The sequence below is a fragment of the Pteropus medius genome, unplaced genomic scaffold (assembly GCF_902729225.1).
Source record: "Pteropus medius unplaced genomic scaffold, Ma_sr-lr_union100, whole genome shotgun sequence".
NCBI lineage: Eukaryota > Metazoa > Chordata > Mammalia > Chiroptera > Pteropodidae > Pteropus > Pteropus medius.
In genome coordinates this window covers 41,165,753-41,185,981 of record NW_024349800.1, presented here as the reverse complement: position 1 = coordinate 41,185,981, position 20,229 = coordinate 41,165,753, and the positions used below count along the sequence as shown (strand labels likewise).

The 20,229-nt window shown below is 39.6% G+C and overlaps 2 protein-coding genes across 9 annotated transcripts in view; one reads left to right on the top strand and one right to left on the bottom strand.

Moving 5' to 3' along the window:
• The window catches only part of MAP4K3 (mitogen-activated protein kinase kinase kinase kinase 3), a 137,845-nt gene extending 128,738 nt beyond the window's left edge, over positions 1 to 9,107 (bottom strand). The window contains exons 1-2 of one of the 4 annotated variants that reach the window (XM_039887345.1): positions 8,694 to 8,832; positions 1,903 to 2,033 (exon numbers count right to left, since the gene is read on the bottom strand). Coding sequence is in view for 2 of the 4 variants with exons in the window: in XM_039887342.1 (XP_039743276.1) it covers positions 8,694 to 8,789 (96 nt within the window). In the remaining 2 variants the exon portion in view is untranslated. Of the gene's footprint in view, positions 1 to 1,902; positions 2,034 to 8,693 lie in introns of all 4 variants that reach the window. The other 3 variants (XR_005658287.1, XM_039887342.1, XM_039887341.1) reach the window with 3 other exon arrangements.
• LOC120621747 (atherin-like) overlaps positions 8,756 to 20,229 on the top strand; it is a 64,030-nt gene continuing 52,556 nt past the window's right edge. For 4 of the 5 annotated variants that reach the window (XM_039887357.1, XM_039887355.1, XM_039887352.1 and 1 more), the window contains exon 1: positions 8,756 to 9,323. In XM_039887357.1, the coding sequence (XP_039743291.1) occupies positions 8,788 to 9,323 (536 nt within the window). In that variant the 5' untranslated portion in view covers positions 8,756 to 8,787. Of the gene's footprint in view, positions 9,324 to 19,989; positions 20,224 to 20,229 lie in introns of those variants that run through there. The other variant, XM_039887358.1, reaches the window with a different exon arrangement.

Genomic DNA, 20,229 nt, shown 5'->3' with positions numbered 1-20,229 from the left:
TGTTGATATTTGCACTAATACTGCAAATGGTGGTCAAACTGCTAGTGCCTTAGCACAAATCAAGGCAGCTATATTTCTTCACTGCCACACACTCACAGGGGAAAAAGAAAGCCAATTTCACTTAAGAATGCCCTTGTTGAAGCATACACATCATTAATTTTATTACATCTTGACCCCTGAATGCATGTCATTTTAATAATTTATTTGATGAATGCTGCATACCAAAGTGTAATAATGGTTGTCTCTAAGAACAGCATGTGTGACTCTGAATTGCAAACTGAACTAGCCACTTTTTCCACAGAACACCATTTTTACTTGAAAGAACTGACAGTGTGATTGATTATTCATGCTTAGATTTTTGACATTTCCTTGAAAATTAATAAATGAATTTATCACTTCAATGAAAAAAATGACAGTGTTTGTTGCAAATGATGCATTTAGTAATTTCAAAGAGAAATTTGAATCTTGGAAAACTTCTATTTACCATCAATACTTTAAGACTTTTCTGATGAGACAAGTGACGATTTTTGATATTACATAATGAAATATATCAACTTTGGAAAGATGTGGATGACTCAATGAATCCTTATTTTCCAAATGACTAATGCATAATGTTAAAAAAAAATCATGCCGGGGTCAAAAAGATCTACTTTAAGTCCAAGAGAGTCCAATAATTAACATTTTAACATAATGATAGGTAAAGTTCATTGGATTCCATATTACAACTTTTATGAAGCTACCATTGGATTCCATATTACAACTTGGATTCCATATTACAACTTTTGGTATGGTCTTGGATTCCATATTACAACTTTTATGAAGCTACCATTGTCAGGTTGGATTGGATTCATATTACAACTTTGGATTCCATATTACAACTTTTATGAAGCTACCATTGTCAGGGTGTGGAGAAATATCAGAGAAAAATACTCGCAATTATCTAAAAAAGTTCTAAAATATTCTCCTTTGTCAAATATATACATGTGAGAGACCATACTTCCTTCAAATATGTCAACAAAATAAAATACCCCAAAAGAATGAATGAAGCAGCAGAAGTGAGAATCTGTCATCTTCTATTTAACCAGATAGACATGTACAGCAAAATATACAACAATGTCGCTCTCCTCACTAAATTCTTTGTTTGGAAATATAGCTATTTTTCATAAGAATGTCACATTTATGTTAACATGACATTATCATTCTTTTTAATAAATTGATATTTAAAAATTTTCCCAGGTATAATTAATTGTTAACATAGTCAATAGCAACAGATATAAACTAACATAAACAACTTTGGGATTCTCAATAATTTTTAAGAGTGTAAAGAAGTTCTGAAACCAAAAAGTTTGAGAACTGATGATTCTATTTAGCAGACATTTCTGTCCTTCTTCTCTGGTCCACTTTCACTATAATTGCGAGAATAATCCAGAGTACTTTCAATATTATTAGTCCTTGTACAAAAAGCCTTTAGAGCTCCTAAACATCTTATTGCTTCATATCTAAAGAACTTACCCGGCTTTCAGGAAGCTTTTAATTTGGCCCTGCCTCATCTAGCAAATCTTACTTCTCCATGCTCCCCAACACAAGCCTTCCACATTAGTTGATCCTCTTTTCTAGTCTCCAAGCCTTGACCCAAGTAGTTACAATGGAATGTCCCCCTTTCACACTCCGCTTTCTTCCTCTCTCTTCCAGCCTCCTCCAAGCTATCTAAACTTTACTCATTCATCCTTAGGGGCCTAAGGGCAAAAAGAACAGCACCTTGAATGTTACGTTTAAAAGTTTGTGGGCAATGAAGATTCTTGGAGCAGGGAAAGATGGATGATTTATATAGAAAGAACTTTCTTACTATCTCAAATTTCTAAGAGTTTAAACAAACAAGATAAATGTCTTATTTGAACATACCTAAATTTATGGTCAAATCTAAAATTTTTCCACAGAGTTTAAAGTCTAAGGTAGGCAATACAATGTCACATTAGGAATCCAAACCTATAATCTCAAGTCAAGGCAGCTGGAATTCTGAAACGTGGCATCTTCTAGAACAAAAAAAGGACAGTAAAAACAAAGTTAAAACAAAAATAAACATGATTTCATCTCCTGAATCTAAGGCCTTTTGGTTTTGGTGAACAAAGTCCTCTTCTTATAAGCCAAAGGTAATCAAATTTTCAAAAAACAAACAAAAAAATAATATATAACAGTTACATATATTTACTAGTCACTAAAAGTCTTCAGTTTAAATTGACAAAGTATCTTTATAAGCATACAACAATTATGGACACTGCTTCATATGTAGCAGATACTTATATTAAGCCTATTTACTTTAGGCTGAATAATAATGCACAATGCTTAATTCATTCTGTATCCACTCATGCCAGAACTGTAAGCCAAGTCCAATGCCATCTCTTCTATAAAACCTGCTGTGATTTCTCCCAACCAGAAATAAGGATCTCCTTCCTCTAAATGCATGTAGCACCTTTCTTCCTCTCATGTCAGTTCATTCATTCCACAAATATCTGAGAGTCTAATATGTATCAGGGACTCTTCTAGGTTCTGGGGATACAACAGAACAAAACAAAACCACCAGCTTCCTGAATTTGCACTCTAGTGCCAAGAGAAAAGCAAAGACAAATAAATATACAGTGATACACACCATAATGAAAATTAGAAATAATAAGTAGCAGAGCTGAATTTTCTATGAAGGTAACAAAACTTAAAGTTCAGGCCCTCTCACTTGCACAGGCCTCCCTGAATGCTGAAAGTTACTAGGATATGAGGCCTAAGCTTCGTGGCTTACTCTGAAAACCATCAGAGCCCCCATCTCTTCCTCTTTTTATTTTAGTATTATAATTACTAATATTCTTGTAATAGAAATAAAGTTTGTATGTGGGGAAAAAAAAAGTTACTGGGACATAAGAATGTTGTAGGTGAGGAGAAGCAGCCACTTTGCTAACAGGAAACAATTTATAAGAGCATTTCTGATTAAATGCCTAAAGAGATCTCAAAAGAAAAGGTTCACAGCATTTTGTTAGGACATCTTTTGTCATTCTAAATAGATATTTACTTTCATATCTAATTTTTTACTCTAATTTATTTATTTTCTTAATGAGGACACCCAAAACTGTATAAACTTCAGGCCCTTACAAAATCTAGATCCATCCCTGGTAAAGACAGAAAGTGAGGGCAGGGTGTTGTTTTATATAGGGTAGTAAGGAAGAGACATTAAAAGGTGACATCTGAGCTAAGTGAGATCTGAGAGAAATGAAGAAGCAAACCATACAGATATTGGAGGAGGGAAGAATTCAGGCACAGACAGCAAGTACAAAAATCCTGAAGCAGAAGCATTAGAAGCAAGGTAGGTTAGGAGTACAGTAGCAGGAGAAATACATAATAAATAATACTAGATACTAATATCGATTAACAATTACCGAGTAATGTGCTAGGCACTGCCCTAAACAGTTTCTAAGCATCTCCATTTTACAACTGAGGAAACTAAGTCACAAAGAGAACAATTAAATAATTGGCTGGTGGGTGGTGAAACAAGGCAGTCTGACTCCGGAGCCCAGCTCTAAACTTGCTGTGCTGCAGAGAGGTCGGTTGTCCATGCATGGAACTAGACGTCTAGGTAATCTCTCAGACAGTAAGAGATTTAACACGCTAGAAAAGAAATTGACAAGGTTTTGATCTCAAACTATGATAGCTAAAAGCAGGTATACATTTTATGTCCCTGTAAACACCCAGCACCAAATCTTGGCATTTTTTGCTACTCCACCTACACATTTCCACTAACGAACTGTCTTTCATACTGTAACTATTCAATGTAGGATGGCTGTTCAATGTACTCTCAAGAGAGGACTAACAATTATTCATTCTCAATACAAAATAATGCATTAGATTTTCTTTCCCAATTAAATATTTATACACAGATCAAATCTTGAAGGTAAGTACCTCCTTCAGGGAATCAGACCCATACCAAAATCAGACAACTTGGATTTTTTGTTTGTTTGTTTTAAAGTGCTCTAGAGAAATTATCCCATGGTCTGTTCCACTGTCACTTTTCATCTCAAATAACTACTGGGAAATTTTACTTTAATTTACCTTAAATATTCAAGCAATCTTTCCAAAGGTTAGGACCATTTCTTCTGGTCTCATCAGACTCAGTCCTCCATGTAAAAATGGGCATAACCCTAAATAACTATGTTTTCTTTTCCTTTGGTTACTCTTTTCTAAATGCTTAAGGTCTTCCTGTCTCTCATCAGAACTGAGTTTTCCAGAAAGGTTCTTATAAAGCCTGACTAAAATGAAAAAACTAGTGTTTGATGATATTAATCAGAACACTTTGAAAAATGCAGTTACAAATAAGCCAATACACAATTCACTAAATACTTGAGCGTACAAATTAATTTCCTGGTTTCACTGCACAATCTTCCATTTTTCTCCTGTCAGCTTTCACAGAAACTCCAAATCTGTTTATGTAGACTACCATGTGAATGCTACTTTGGAATTTAGCAACATTGCAGCTTCTGCTTCAAAGGAAATGGCCTCCAAACATACATAGATAAAATCAATATCAACATTTCCAAAGCATCTTCTACAAAACTTTCTAAGGACAAGCAATAATTACTACAGAGAAAAATAATTCTATAGTCTAGTTTGCTGGGTTACACGAAGTTTAACAGGCTTCCTGACCATAAGACTTCTCTGTCTTTAATATACTCGCAGTACTGCTTTTCCTGGAGCATTCCGGCCACGCTATGGAAAATGCCTACAAGGTCTAGTCCAGAAGTAAAAAATGATTTCAAGGCTTCAAGACTTATCAGCAAATTGTCAATATTGGGGCTTTTTGACGAAAGTGGGATATGAGGAAAGGCACAAACTTGGAAAAAGATATAATCTATGACGAGGTCAGCTGGAGACATTGGGCTAGAGCTCAGGAGAAAGCACAAGGCTGGAGAAAACTGGGTGTGGGTGGCAAGGACCAGGCTAAAGCCTTGAGACTACGTAAGATACTTTCTGAGAAACACATTAAGACTGGTCCTTCAAATTATCCTTTGCCTTACCCTATTCCAGCTTTTTTATCTTCTGCTTCTCTAGCAATAAATCTAGAAAACCATCAGGACATGAAGACTCTCTAAGGGTAGAAATAATACAAATTAAACTGAAAAACTGCCTGAGAAAAGATAGCACAATGCATGTAAAAATCTTATTAATGTTAATAAATGCTGATGTGACCTGGTAAAAAACAAACAATAAAAAATAAATGAAAATAAAAACTACCTAATTTCTCTTTCAAATGACAAACTTTCAAATCAATCACTCTTCTCTTTTTGACTTGAGAATGTAATGAATGCTATTAAGACGTCTCTCTAGAACAACACACATACATAGAACATCGAATCTATTAATCTCAGAGGGCTTCATGGGCCTCCTAAGGACCAAACATAGAGCTCTTTCTAGTTGTTAACTCCTAAGTACCTAGGTAATCCTTGCTAAAGTTACTTCATCTCACTGACAGATAAAGCCCGCAGTTACACGACATTTAAAAATAGGAATAATTTGTTTAAAAAACCTATATTTTCATGTATTTTAAGACAGTGCAGAGGAAATTAATATTTGCATTTTTTAGTATAGGAAAAATAAAAACTTATTTGTTGAGTAAAATTCAAGTCATTTATAAACAGAAAGCATATGATGGTAATACCTTCACAGCAAAACAGCTCTGAAAGACTAAATGATTTTACAAGTCCACATAGCTAATAAATTCCAGATCTTCCACATTCTAGTTCAGTGCTTTAAAACTAAACTATGCCACCTTAAATATAATAAGCAGGTTATTACATTGTGTAGGATACAGTTTTCAAGGTAAAAATTCCTTAAAACACCAACCTTCTAAGAAAGACTATGAACAATTAGGTCTCTAACTTATTTACTTAATCCAATCATTCCATTTTTATCACCTAAACCCTGACAAATTAAGAAGCAAGTTAGGAAGTAACTTCAAAAAGTGTACAGCTTTTTAAAAACAAACCCTCTAATGCACGCCTCTTTAATTAACACGATTTGTATAAATAAGAAAAATCTAGAACAGCAAAAGAAGTACAAAAAATGCTCTTTATAGCATGAACATGATTACAGACAAAAATACTAGTAGTTCAAACTATGAGTTATCTAGCAAGCAGGGGTATGATGCCAAAAACCACATGGAGTTTTTCTGCTTTGGGTCCCTGGTATTGGAAGACTCCGGCAGGCAGGGATCAAGCATTCATTATCTGATGTCTGCTTGGCAGATGACAAAAACAGTGAGGCTTGGCTGGCTGCACAGCAGGAGTTAGGTATCCCAACTACTACTTAAAGAGTCACTGTAATTCAGTGTGTGGCTACAACCAAAATGCTGAACTAAAAGTGTGCCTCAGTTTCACCACTGGAAATTCAGAAATACATTATCTGACCATACCCTATCTTTAGAGCAGTACTGCCTACTGGTTAAGAAAGAAGTCTCTAAAGCTAAGTGGTTCAAATTTTGGCTTTGCCATCTATGAACATTAGCAAGTTACTCTAACCCTCCTGTGTCTCAGTTTCTTCAACTGCAAAATGTAGTGTCTATTTCACAGGGTTGTGAGGATTAAGTATATTAATACATGGAAAAATCTTAGAGCAGTGCCTGACAAGTAATAAGCACTCTCTGAATGTTAGCTTTTATTATCATTGTTTTAAACAGATAACAAGATTAATCAATTTACACCTGTATTGCACTTACATGTCCTTAGGAAATTACAGGCCTTAATTTGTTTACTTTTTAATCATGTGGTTTAACTACCAGCTGTTTTTTTCTAGAGTAAATACATGGCCAACTATTCTTGTAAAGAACTGAAAAGAACTTATTGTACACACTGTCACCTAAGACATACACATTAGCAAAGTTTTACTTAACTTTTCATCGAACTATAACTAGGCTCCCTTAACCAGTTGTAAGCTACTTGGATCCATTCACTTCGACTTTTACAATCACCATCAATTCTAAAATGTAATAATGGTTATTTTTACCTGAACTACTGCGATAGCTTCCTAACTGCTCTTCCCCCTTCAAATCCCACTCCATACACTACAGATCTTTTAAAAATTCTCATCTAATTTCACTCCCCTACGTAAAAACTCTGCTATGGCTCCCCGTTGTCCTAGAGAGAAGTCTGACCTCCTCACAAGACCTAAGAGGCCTGCCCGATCTAGGGCCATACATGCATTCTTTCAAATCTTTACCTGGGGCCTCAGAGCCTTCACAGATTGTGTTCAATCTGGCATAATCCCCTCTCCCCACTGCCTCTGACTCCACTAAAGGAGAGAACGTCTTCCTGTTACATGCTCTCATAACCCTAATCCTAATCCTCTCTTCTCTGCAGCACAAAATAAAACTAAAATAATATTTAAATGGTTATTTAATATTGTTTTTGCCCCCCAAAATATAAACTCCAAATAAGACTTGGGAACATGTCTTTTACTGCTAAAATCCAAGTGCATTGATGCCCAGTACCTTATACATAGTAGGTGTGCACAATACACTTGTCTATGGGGAAGTGATAAGTGATGGTGGAAAGCAAATCATCCACAAAACAATATTAATGCAGAATACTGGCTGCATGGTATTAAATATCCACATTACCATATGCACTGCATTGGAGTAAAAGTAAAAACCTACTGCTTAAACTTGGGCAAAATAAAGTTAAGACTAAACTTTCAAAAGTCAAACTAAGTTTCTTTGTGCATCCTCAGGTGTAAAGTGAAACGGGAGGAGTTCCACTTCAGTTACCAGTAAGAGGATACATAACTAAATCAAGACTGCTGCCACATTTGGCACTATCCTTCTCTCTTCTTGGCAGCCTCCTCAAGGCCAAGAGTTGAGCTGGCCAGGGAAGAGTGATTTATCTCCACATTTAGAAACGGTCCCTCTACAACAGGAATGCTGTACTACTCATTGGCTTTGAATTCTAACCTTGCCAAACCAGTACCTTTCCGAAGTATTCATTAAAAATAAAAAAGAATCCTATGTGGGGAAAAAAAAGTTTAATAAGGCATCAAAGTCCCATTCGACTTATAGAAAACAAAGTTGCCCTTTCCTTCAAAAAAAAAATCATGCTAATTAGATCTTTTACGAAGGAAGTCATTATCTAGAAAATTAAAAGAAACAGATATGTCGATGCTAAGAGCTTTAGCGCTAAAGGTTGAGGGGCTGTCTCGATGGAGGCTGCCCAGTGTACTATCACGAGGCCTGGTGGGCAGCAGTTCCCAACCGACAGCAGGTAATGCCAGGTCCGTTTGAAGCACGCAGGTTTGACATACGCCAAATCCCTGCTGTCTGGTTAGTCGCACTGACCCTGCCAATGCAACAAACGCCCAGCCCCTCTGTGCGCGAGGATGAGCAGACCTGCCCGCTCTGGTGCAGCCTTTCCTGGGAAACGTGCGTCCAGGGGAGGGCTCAGGTAAGGACTTGGAGGTCTCAGGGTTAAACGTTTGGCCCTTTGTTCGCTCCAAATCATCGGAGCCCTGGGCACCCGCTCCGCCTCCTCCCCCACGGCTCCCGGGCGCCAGCGTCTCCCGCGGAGAGGCTGAGCGGACTCCAACGCACAGGCTCCGCGGCGCCCCCGGCCCTCCCCCGGCGGGTCCGGACCCCGCGGACTCGGCGGCGCGCAGCCCCTCGCCCTCACCTTGTAGACGTCGCCGTAGGTGCCGCTGCCGATGCGCTGAATCAGCTCGAAGTCCTCCTGCGGGTTCCGGCGGGACAGATCGAAGCCGGGGTTCATGGCGGGCCCCGGGTGCCCCCCGCCTCCCTCCCGGGCAGGGGAGGGGGGGCGCTCAGGGGGCCACACGGAGAGTGGGAGCCGCGGCTGGCCCCCGGCTCCCCCGGCGGTCACAATCGCCCGGCTCCACGCCGCGGCGGCCGCCGCCGCTCTCTTCACGCCGCCGCCGCCACCGCGGACGACGACGACGACCGGGCTCACCGTCCCCGCCCCCCGCAGCCCGCCGCCGAGCCGAAAGCCCCGGTCACACCCACGGGGAGAGGAGAACGCTCGCAGCCCCTCGCTCGGGGTGAAACTCCAACATGGCTTCCGCCTTCGCCGCTCCTCCCCCTCCCCTTACTCCCGCTCCTCCAGCCTCCTCCCCCTGTTCCCGGCTCCCGCGCGACTGCGCAGCCGCGATCCCGGCCCGAGCGCTCCCCGGCCTCGCGCGCGCCCGGCCTGTGCGCGCTCCGGCCCTGCGCGGCGGTGCGGCGGTAGCTGGTGGCCGGGACGTACCCGACCTGAGCCGCTGCGGCCAGTCGTCCGAGGCCAGAAAAGGTTTGCCTGCCCCAGGGACAGCGGGAGGGACGGGCAGAAAGTGCTCTTTGCTGTGATTCCCCTAACGACAAAGTTTGACGTTGCCGGATCAGGTCCCAATCCTAAACAGGTAGAATAGTTTTAATTTGCAAAACAGCCAATGTCCCAAACTGGTTCTTTTAGAAGCAGCTACACATGAGACACAGCCGAGTTCCACGGACATTGTGTGATTGCGTGGCAAAAGCTCCTGAAAAAAGTGCTGTGCTTGTTCGATATCCGACATTCAGGCCCTTGAAATTGGTCTGCCAGGGAGCAAAAGAGGAAGGCCCAGGAGGGCAGCCAGGGAGGCATGTGGAGTGGGTAGGGCATGGGAAGCTCGGCGGGCGAGGGTGGGAGGTGCGGAAAGGACACGCTGAGATTCTCCCAGCTAGCCCGTGTAGAGGGCGTGGGAAGCAGGCAGAGCTCACAACTAAAGCAGTGATTGACCTCACCGGAGACTTCTATATTCTCAGAGACCGGGGCGGGGACTGCAAGCTGTCAAGCAACCTTGCAGAGGAGAGGTGGTGGAGGGTGGAGCGTGGACCAGTTCCATTCCTGCACCTGAAATGTAAACACATGATGATCCGGGAGCTCTTTCGTTTACCTACCCAAAGCCCCACCCTGCTTAAGACCCAGATTTGCAAGCATTACATCCAATCGATGTGAACACCAGTGCCAACTGTTAATACCTGTCAAGAAAGCATGTGGGTATGGAGGGTTAATTTTCTGTTCTCGATAAATTGCCCACTTGGCATTTCCGAAAGCTTTAATCAAGCAGGTGATGGTCACTTTGGCAATACCACTGTGGAGTGTTGCTTCAGAAATGCTTTCCTAATACCCTTAAACACCACACCTTCTGACCACTCATATTCCCTAATGCCTGCTGACTCCTGAGAAACTAGATCTCATCAAACCTGTTAGGGATAAAATAATCAGACAATAGTTAAGCAAACTGCTTCATATGTTTTTATCTTGTTTCAATCCTTTTGCTTATGGTAAGATTGTATAGTGACTAAATTCCCAAAGAAGTTGTTTACTCTCTGAGTATTGGCTAAAAGATGTTAGAAAACAACCATTTCTACACCTATACAAGTAGTCTTTCAATTGTCTAATTTTTAATTATTTTAAAGCTCATATTGCTGATGCTAAATTGCTACCCCACGAATACTTATTGGATTTCTTCTAGATGGATCTACCTTCAGGCCCTGGTATCTTGAGAATTAAATCCCTGACTATATGTTATACCATGGCTAAGGATCCTGGTTTTTGCCTGTTTAAAGCACTTGCTGGGGGCCCAGAGTGCAGGCCTGCCTTCTGCTTGTTCACATCTGGGGACTTGTTTGGCCTCTTTAAGCCAAACATGAAGATAGTTAGCCCAGAATTCAGATAAGCAGACCTAACAGTCCCAAACAGGAACCTTTTTAATGCCGGAATGCCAAATTCACGGGATTCTCAAGACTGAATGCTGTTCAAGAGCATTCTAATGGCTTCACTCTTTTGTTTGCTAAGATTATCTTCTGTGCAGATAACTTTTCATTTGCATTACTAATAGACTTCTTTCAAAGGGAGAAGACCTTTCAGCAGGGCTGGAACCATCTTTAAAGTCTTGTTCCATTTTGGCAGGGCCTAGCTAGCTCTCTTGAAAAGAAATGGATTTTCAAGTAAGGGCCTGATTTGCCATGTAAATATGGCAAATGGTTTCAACAAAAAAGGGCTTGTGCAATTAACTGCTCACAAAGAATAAAATAGTTTGTTCTTTGTAATATATACACACAGCCAAATCTGATGTCTTTTTCTTTCTATTCTAACACTCCTTAACTTTGTTAGAAGTAACACTAGTGATCACACTTTCTTTGAATCAGAGAAGTAGCTTCCCTCTTCTATGATTAGAAACATCCTTAGAAATCTAATGTTTTCTATTCAAGAACGGCTTCTACATTATCTCTCCTTGGTTTACTGTTGCTTGAATACATCAGGTCCTCGAATAAGGTCGTTTGTTATAATGTTGACAAGGTGCTAGAGGAACTTAACTCTTGGTTATGTCCATTAGCCTGTGGTAAAACTGGTGGACAACATTAAGTGAGGACTTAATGCATCTTCAGTAAAAGGGAACTAATTCACTGCTTCCAAAGCAACCAGCCTCATTATGAGTTAGTGAGTGGGAATGATAATAACAATAATAGAAAAATAGTAATAGCTAACATTCCAAGTGCTTACAAGTTGCTAGGAACTGAGTTAAGTACTTTCCATGTGTTATGTCATTTAATTCTCAAAACAACTTGATGACAGGTATTATTATCTCCATTTTTTCAGGCACAGACAGATTAAGCTGCTCAAGTTAGCACAGAAAACTTAAATTTGAACAGATAGTATGGCACAAGGGCCAGACTCTTAGCCACTAGTCTATATTCTGCTTTACAGTACACTTGTTAAAATTTCTCTTATGCTAAGCCAAAATCTGCCTCCTTGTAATGCATTTAGAGTCAATGATTATTAGATTCTAGTGGTATAAAATACAGAGGAAAAAAAGCCCCCAAGTAGTTTGCGGTCTCACAAAACTGAAAAGCACAGAAGAGGTGTGTTAGTATAGACAGGAAGATAAGGAAAGATGCTAAAGCTAAATCTTGAAGAATGCATTGGCGTTACCCAGACAAACAAGGGGGAGGTGCTACACTCGAGGCTGGCCACTTAGTCCCAGCCCCTTAAATTACCCACCCATGTAAGCATTGCACAGCAGGAAGCACATAAAGGCATAGATGGACAGTGGTAGTTAGTTGCCTGCATATCCAGAGCACTCTTCTGTTAGCCCATCTCTCTCATGGGTCTGTAGCTTAGGGATTCCTTGATCTCCGTACCAGCTCTCTCTTTCATCCTCAGAACCTCTTGTCTAATAACCCATTGGATCCACTTATTTGGCTCACTGAGTTCACAGCCACCACTCACATTCAACAAAACCACTGCTCACACTTTCAGTACACCAACAACTCTGGGGAAGGAATACTGAGTAAGCCCTAGCTCAAAAGAGACTCATTACCACCAGGACATCCACCAGGGGAAGGGATTCAGACCCCAGACATGTATGTGAAACAACATGGCAGAGAGTTCCAGGAGGTTATATCACCTAACATAGCACAGATCTAAAAAGGGCTACCTGGATTTAAATCTTGTCACTGGCTCCTTACGAAATGTCCTTGGGAAATTATTTCAAACCTAGGCTGTTGTTATAAAGAGTCAAAAAGAAAATATGTGTAAAAGTCAGTAGTGCCTGGCTCCATGGTAACCCACAAAGTATTAATTACTATTATTTTGAATATATTTTAGAATGTTTTAAAAGGCGACAGTTATGGGAATGAGGATGGAGATATGGTTTAGGAAGGAAATATAGTAACATATATGAGACCCTGAATTAAGGCTGGAGATGCTGAAGACAGAGAGAAGGGAAAGAACCCAGGAGATAACTGGAAGATGGAATTAACAGGTTTATTGAAGTGAGGAAGCAGGCAGAGACATGGGTGACATGCAGGCTTCTGGCTTAGATAATTAAGAGGATCACCAAAAGGTAATGGCATTTGCCATAAGAGGAACTGGGGTTATTTGGGGGAGGACTTTAGCACTGGATCAAAATAGATGATTCTCTTTTCTACCTGTTAAGTTTGATGTGTTCCGCTAGAAATGTAAAATTAGTGATATGTAGGGTTGACACTTAGGAACGATTTCAGGGCTAATTTTTAAATTTTAGGCATCATCATTCAGAAATATTTATTGAGCCTCTATCATATGCCAAACTAATTAGGTTCTGGCAGTGCAATAGGTCATGGTTTCTGAATTCACGTTGGAGGTACAGACAAGTTCTCATATCATCCCTTTACAGTGAGATAAGTACCAGGGTGCAGAGAAGCAGAGCCAGAAGGAGATGTTAGATGCTGCTTGAGCTAATAATTTGGCTCTTTTTCAAACTGATGTATATTTTAAATTTTTATTTAAACCAACATTTTTAAAGCATGTACTCATTTATTTACAGGTGAGATGGAGCTCTGCATGGGTAGTGGGTAGAGATGGAAATCCTCAGGTATCAGCTCTCAGCTGCCACTGTGTCATTCTGAGTAGTTCAACTCTGCTCCCAGATTTGCATACAAACACTTAGCAAAGTGTTTCTCAATAGGGGTTTTATTAGCATTTTGGGTAGGAGAATGCTTCCTTGTATGGGACTGCCCTCATGCATTAGAACCCTCCCTGCCCCCCATGTCAGTACTACTCCCAGCCATACTGACATGAACAGCGAAAACGGCCACATGTATTTCTGAATGCCTGGGGTTGGACTCGGAGTGGGGGGATGTGCCTGGATTGAGAATGTTTGCCTGTCATGTCGCTTAGGAGAACTATCACCCACACCAAACTATCATAGTATTCCTTTCTATCTCATGCAATACGTGTCCCAAGAGAAGTCTTGATATGTAAAACATTGTTCCTCTTATTACATTTCCAATATGTGGCACCCAAGGGACGTTTAACTGTCCTCTGTAGATTCACAACCAAGATTCTACCTGCTCTGTATCAGGTTGTTCCTGGGATCACATAGGAGGGTACTGAATCTAGTCTTAGCGTGTTATAGAAGTCTTCACAGAGGGAAGAACCTCTAAGCTGAGATTTAAGGGACAAATAACAAATTAGGCAAGAAGGTATACACCATACCATGAGTAGAAAAGTTACATTCAAAGAAATGAAAGGCATCCTGTTTGAGGTGAATAATATGAGGCTAGAGTGGTAAGCAGGGATCAGTCCATGAAGGGACATGTAAATCATATTAAATAATTGGGCTTTCTTATTAAGAACAAAAAGGAGATATTGATGGGTTTTCAACACAGGAGTAGCATGATCTTACTTGCGCCTTAGAAATATCCCATTAGCGGCAGCATGGAGAATGAATTAGAGGCTGGTGGCAAAACTGGAAATGAGATGGGAGAATAGTTAGGAGACCCTTGCAGTAGTCCAGGTGAGAGAAAATAATAGCCTGAATTAAAATATGGAGTTAGCCTCAACATTCAGTTATGGTAGTATTTGAAATTGTGAGTTGAGATGAACCCTCATAGGGAGGACATATGGAACAAGTAAAAAATGGGTTCCTAGAGAACCCCAAGGTTTACAGTAAAGCAAAAAAAGAGAATCCAGCAACAGAAGCTAGAAATGTGGAAATGTGGCACCCAGTATGGTACGTGGAAATGAAATGATGTGGCAGCCATAGGAATGCCCCGCTCAAGACTCCCTTCAAGGAAGCACCTGCTCTGAGGAGTATAATTAACTGACAGCCTCCAGCCACCATGCCTTTGGAACCCGTCACGGCATCCGTACAGAGGTCTCATTCTCCCCAGCTGCTCCTAGTCAGTGACTGAGCACCATCGGCCATTCCTGCTCAATGCAGTTTAATGAGCAGTCTTTGCTCTGGGCTCCCCACTGGCCTTACCGAGCCTTTCCCAGAGCTGCCATGCAGACTGAGGCTTTTCCTTTCCACGCCTTCCTTCTTTCTCTCCCACCACAGGCATTTTAATTAAGACGTGCTTTGCAGTCTGAGACTCTTCCCTCCCTTTCCCTGCTCCCTTTCCTCTCTATCCTTCACAGATGTGACCACATATAAGAATCTTGCACTTCTAATACAGTTTTACCATCTACTGAATGAGAACAATTGGTATCAATGAAGCAAAGGAGGAAATTTTAAGGAGAGTGTTATCAATGATGTTAAATGCCAAAGAGAAGTGACTGAAGTGAAGGGAGACAGGAAAGTGTCATTAGACTTGTCATTACGGAGGTCAGTACTGACCTATTGAAATCTCGTATTCCCTCTTTGGCTATTGTGTCTCAGTTATATTCTCCTAGATCCCCTTCAATCCTTCTCATACATCATGATCTTCATACTTCTCATCCAGACCCCCTCATATAGACACATTTAATGTATTAATATCTTTCTAAACTCTGGCACTAAGAATTGAGCTCAGTATTCCAAATGCAGTTTGGTCAGTATTGACTGTGGGAGGATTATAATTACCTATTATCTGAATACTATATTGTAGCCTAAACTTTGATTAAATTTTTATAGCTGCAACAAATTCAGGGCCACTGTACTGATGCCATTTATGTTATAATCTATAATTACATAATCCTCAACTTCAACCTGGCCCTTGGGACCTGATCAAGAAATATCTCCAAAAAACATGTTTGCTCCCTTCTGAATCAGATCATCAGAGATGTTCTTGAACCCCCATTGCTATGAAATGCCAGGGACAGGAAACTTTGTCTCATACATCCTACTGTAAAGTTCTTGCCCTGCCAAAAGTTTATCCAACCAGATATCATCTTCTCATCACCAAGCAGATAGAACACCACCAACAAAGCAGAGCACAGAGTACCTCTACCCGATATTGTTACCAGGTGAGATCTTAACAAAGACGAGTTTGACAGGAACCTAGAACCTTATCTAGAGATACAACAACCTCCTATCTTGAGAAGCCAGGATGTCAAGGGGGTGTTCTTTGGCCTGCACTGTAGGTAATTGGTATCTTTTTAGACTCAACCAATCCTTGAGGGTACAAACTGTGTGAAAAGTAAGACAACAAAATATTGTAGGATTATAAGGAGGTGCAGGCTGAATACAAGATGGGAAAGAGACTAAGAGATGCTGAGATAATCTTATTGATGAAGCTCCTGTTTGTATTTATCTGTTTTCCCATGATTATGGTATTTCCCTGATTCCCTTTCATACAACATTCAGACTAAAATTCCCCTTAGATGCTCTCAGTTAAAGGGTATTACCTTGTACCCTAATTCCAGATCCAGAGTGAGGCCACTGCTGGGCCAGACCGAGTTGTCCCAGAACAAATACGGTTATATATACTGTGTTTCCAGAGTAGATTACTGCCCAGAGTGTTACCCTGCTGGCCTCTTCTTTAGAACCTTTATTCTAGTTACTCATTCCCTTAGGAGGACTTGAACTTCCGCTCCCCACAAAGTCTGTAGTAAAGCAATCTACTTGTAGATCTAGAAAATTTATCTCTTTGGGAGAAAAAATCTACTAATTCAGTTTAAACTTAGACTGGACTTTTTCTTGATCAAAACAGACAAACAGTAAAAGCTCAGCTAAATAATTCAAATGACATGCCAGGAGTTTTTCATTATTTCTTATCCCCTGCTCACAGCTCAAACTGACCCAGATCTCTGCCCCAGGAGGCAGATCCATTTGCTGGGTCTGAGCTCAGAGCAAAACCCTTCTGGATCAAGGTATGCTTCTTCTTGATATTAGAGCTTCAGCCTGGAATCTGATCATCTGGTTTACCATAAGATACTTAAAATGTATATTTTAATATTAGGACTCACCTGGTAGTATGAACTTTCCCAGCTGAGGATCTGATACCACCAGAATAGTTTAAACATGTGTTGATGGAATAATTGTTCTCAATGTAAAAGGAACAAACGGAATAAAACTTTCCCTGCTGCTTTGTATTTTATTTATCAATGACTAAGCTCCTGTATGAAATTTGTGAATAGCTCTATTTAAGCTTAAGTGTAGAGCTGCATACAGGTAGTCTCTCTCAAAGTCAAACTGTTAACTGGACACCAATATCTGAAAATGTTTATATAAATTTTTAATGCCTAAAAATGTAACACTTATATTGCTGATGCCAATATGTAGGGTTTATGTATCCTCTCATCTAAGAACATTCTCCGGTCATTCCAAATAAACCCAAAACACCGTGTCTGCAAATCTGAGTGCAGTCTGTTTTCTGCTACATGGTGCAAGCTTCTTAGTTAGTCTCTCTGGCCCCATTCTCTTCCTCTTCTGATAATACCACACCTGGCCAATAGACATCCTTCTGAAATGCCGACAATAGAAATATGGAAGTCCTGAGGGGAAGCTAAATTTGGAATGAATGTGAGTTCACTTTTAGGCCTGTAGAGTTTCAGGAGATGAAAGGGCACTAAGGAGGAGCCATTGCAAGAATAGTGACAGATTTAGAAAGTGTAAGAGGGGATTAGATCATGGTGTATAAATTTGAGTCATACAAATAAAGACGGCAGACTCAGATCTGTGAGAGTCTGAGTGTGTAAAGCAATGGTGAGCAACTTTTTTTGTTGTTTTTAATGAGGGCCACTTAAAAGGAGCAGAAAATATTTATGGACCTTGCTTTTTAAACATTCAAAGTGAAAATAATGTTGCTGATTTCCATAACAAGAATGCTTGCACATTAATAACTCATTTTATCTTTAGTGTGACTCCTTGAGTTATTAGCATCCATAATTTACAGATGGTAAACTTGAAGCTTAGAGAAGGGGAAGCCAGAAACCAATCAGGGTTGATAATTAGTTTCAGTCAATTTCAGACTTACTGATCCATGCTTACTGGGTTTCAGGTTGTACTAGATATTGGGAGTGCAAAAATGAATAAAATGTATACCCAATCCTCAACTACTACAGCATTCCTTTCTTTGCTCTACTCCAGAGGATGCCCTCCTCAGCCTAGGCTGGACTGGTTTGTAGTGAGATCCAAAGCTGAGCATAACCTACATAGATGCCCAGGGTATCATCTTTAGGTTATCCTGGCTGTTCATGCCTATGATATAGTCATCATCTTGCAAAGATAAGGAAAATGTGGGAACTCATATACTTCTGTGTAGAGAATACATTGGTACAACCACATTGAAAGGCAATTAAGCAATATCTATTAAAGCTAAAGATATCTTTATCTTACAGTCTAACAATTACACTTTTCTATATATACCCAAGATACTCTCCCTCAAATGCCTAAGGAAATATGTAAATGAATGTTCATTGAAACATTGCGTAAGCGGAAGATAATTGGAAACAACCTAAATGTTTATCAACCCAAGAATGAATAAGTAAAGTGTTGCATGATCACATAGTGTGATACTATATCATAGATAAATGAACTAAAACTGAAACTAGGATGTGCATAAACCCCAAAAAGAATAAAAAAGAAAGTGGCAGAAGATACATAAAGTGTGCTTCCGTTGACATTAAGTTTAAACACATGAAACAATATTACCTATTTCCATGTATGATAAACATTTAAAAATATTCATGATACTAATGAACTCCAAGTTCAGGATAGTTGTTACCTCTGCTGAGGAAGAAGAATAATGATTGAGTATGCAGAAGCCTTTAGCCAGATCTGTGTTGTTGGGTTTTTTTTAAGTGGATATGAAGCAAATATGGCAAAAAGTAAATATTTGACAAAGCCAAATGAGGAAGACTAGTGTGTTATATTATTTTCTATACTCTGTATGCTAATAGTATTTCATTTAAAAGAATATATGTGTCCTGGACCCTGGGATTTTCTTGTGTTTTCTTCTTGTGCAGAATTTTCTTCTTTTCCCCTTTTCCTGTGTTGAAATTCCGTCTATTCTTTGATATCTAGCTCAAGTTCCACTGCCTTATTGAGAATCTCTATGACAATCTTGTCAGTGCATACTATGTTCTTTTTTTTCCCTAAACCATGTTAGGTCTATTAAGTTTTCTCGTACACTATGTTTTCATGACCAGACTTTTTTCATGTTATTTAAATGTATATTTCCTTAGATTTTACTTTAATATTTTATTTTACTGTGCACAAATCCAGTTATATTGTAAAGAGCCTTAAGAACAGAGACATCTTAAGCTTCTTTAATTCTTCCCCAGTGCCCAGTGGAGCCTAACTAGATACTTATTAAAGAAAAGTAATATGTTAACCAGTAATTATAACCCTTCCTACAAAACCTTTACATAGAAAGTTGAAAATATTAGTTTGAGCTACATTTGCTTTTATTTTCCCTGAGAGAGAATACTAATGAGTTGTGAAATGACCAAAAATCGGGCAGCAGAAGGGAAAAGAAGAAATAACGGGCTTGTGTATTATACATTCTGTATAATCAGCTCTTGAATGATTAAGTATGGAAGACCTCTTATGGAGAAAGCAGATTTTAAAAACTCATTTTATGACTATGAAATTGTTTAATGGATCGTTTCCAATTTTCAGATAATCCTAGGTCAAACACAAATTATTTTATAAAAACATTTCTTATATGTGCTATGCTAAGTAATCACATACAAATACACCTTGTCATTCTTCTGCCTTCGCTCCAGTATTTATTGGACTAGACATGGGAATGGTGGTCCAAGGAAACTATAAGACAAAAGTTGTTTCACCTGTGGAAACAAGGGAAGAGTTTTGAAGAGAAAAAAATTACTTTGAGTTCAAATTACCCTTAGTCTATCTTGTTAAAAGTGTTTGGTGCTTGAGGTAACCACCTTACCTGAAACCTCAGAGTATAGGTTACTCTATACTAGTCCAGGATGATGGCTAAAGAACACAGGGGATGTTAAGAGGTCTGGACTGCATTGTCTCTCCTCAGAATGGGAAGTTGGGTATCACAGAATGAGATAAACTTAGGAATCAGTGCAGTTACTTTTAGCAAAAGCAGCAGCTACTATGGTCTAGGTCCCAACTACCACCATTTTGTCCCTGGCAAGTTTCCTAATAGATCTTTGTAATGTTTTGTTAAACCAGGCCACTATGTTGTGTTCCTTTGGCCTAATTGCTACAATATTCAAAATATAGTTCCCTGAATTAAACTTTACCTACCTCTGCATTTTAACTCCACAGGGTACCTCCGGAGGTTGTAGCCCTGAAATGATTGCCTCTCTCTATCTCTATGTCATTTGTGTCCTGGCGAAGAAAACTAAAGACAAAAATATCTTGCAATTTGGTAAGATATCATACATTTCTTAGTGTTCACCTGTTTTGTAGGTGTTTGCATTAGAGCAGAGCTCTGAAGCAAAGTTACCATAGTATTCCTATACTAATGATGAACCTTATCACTGGTCTTTGCAATTTTTTATTTCG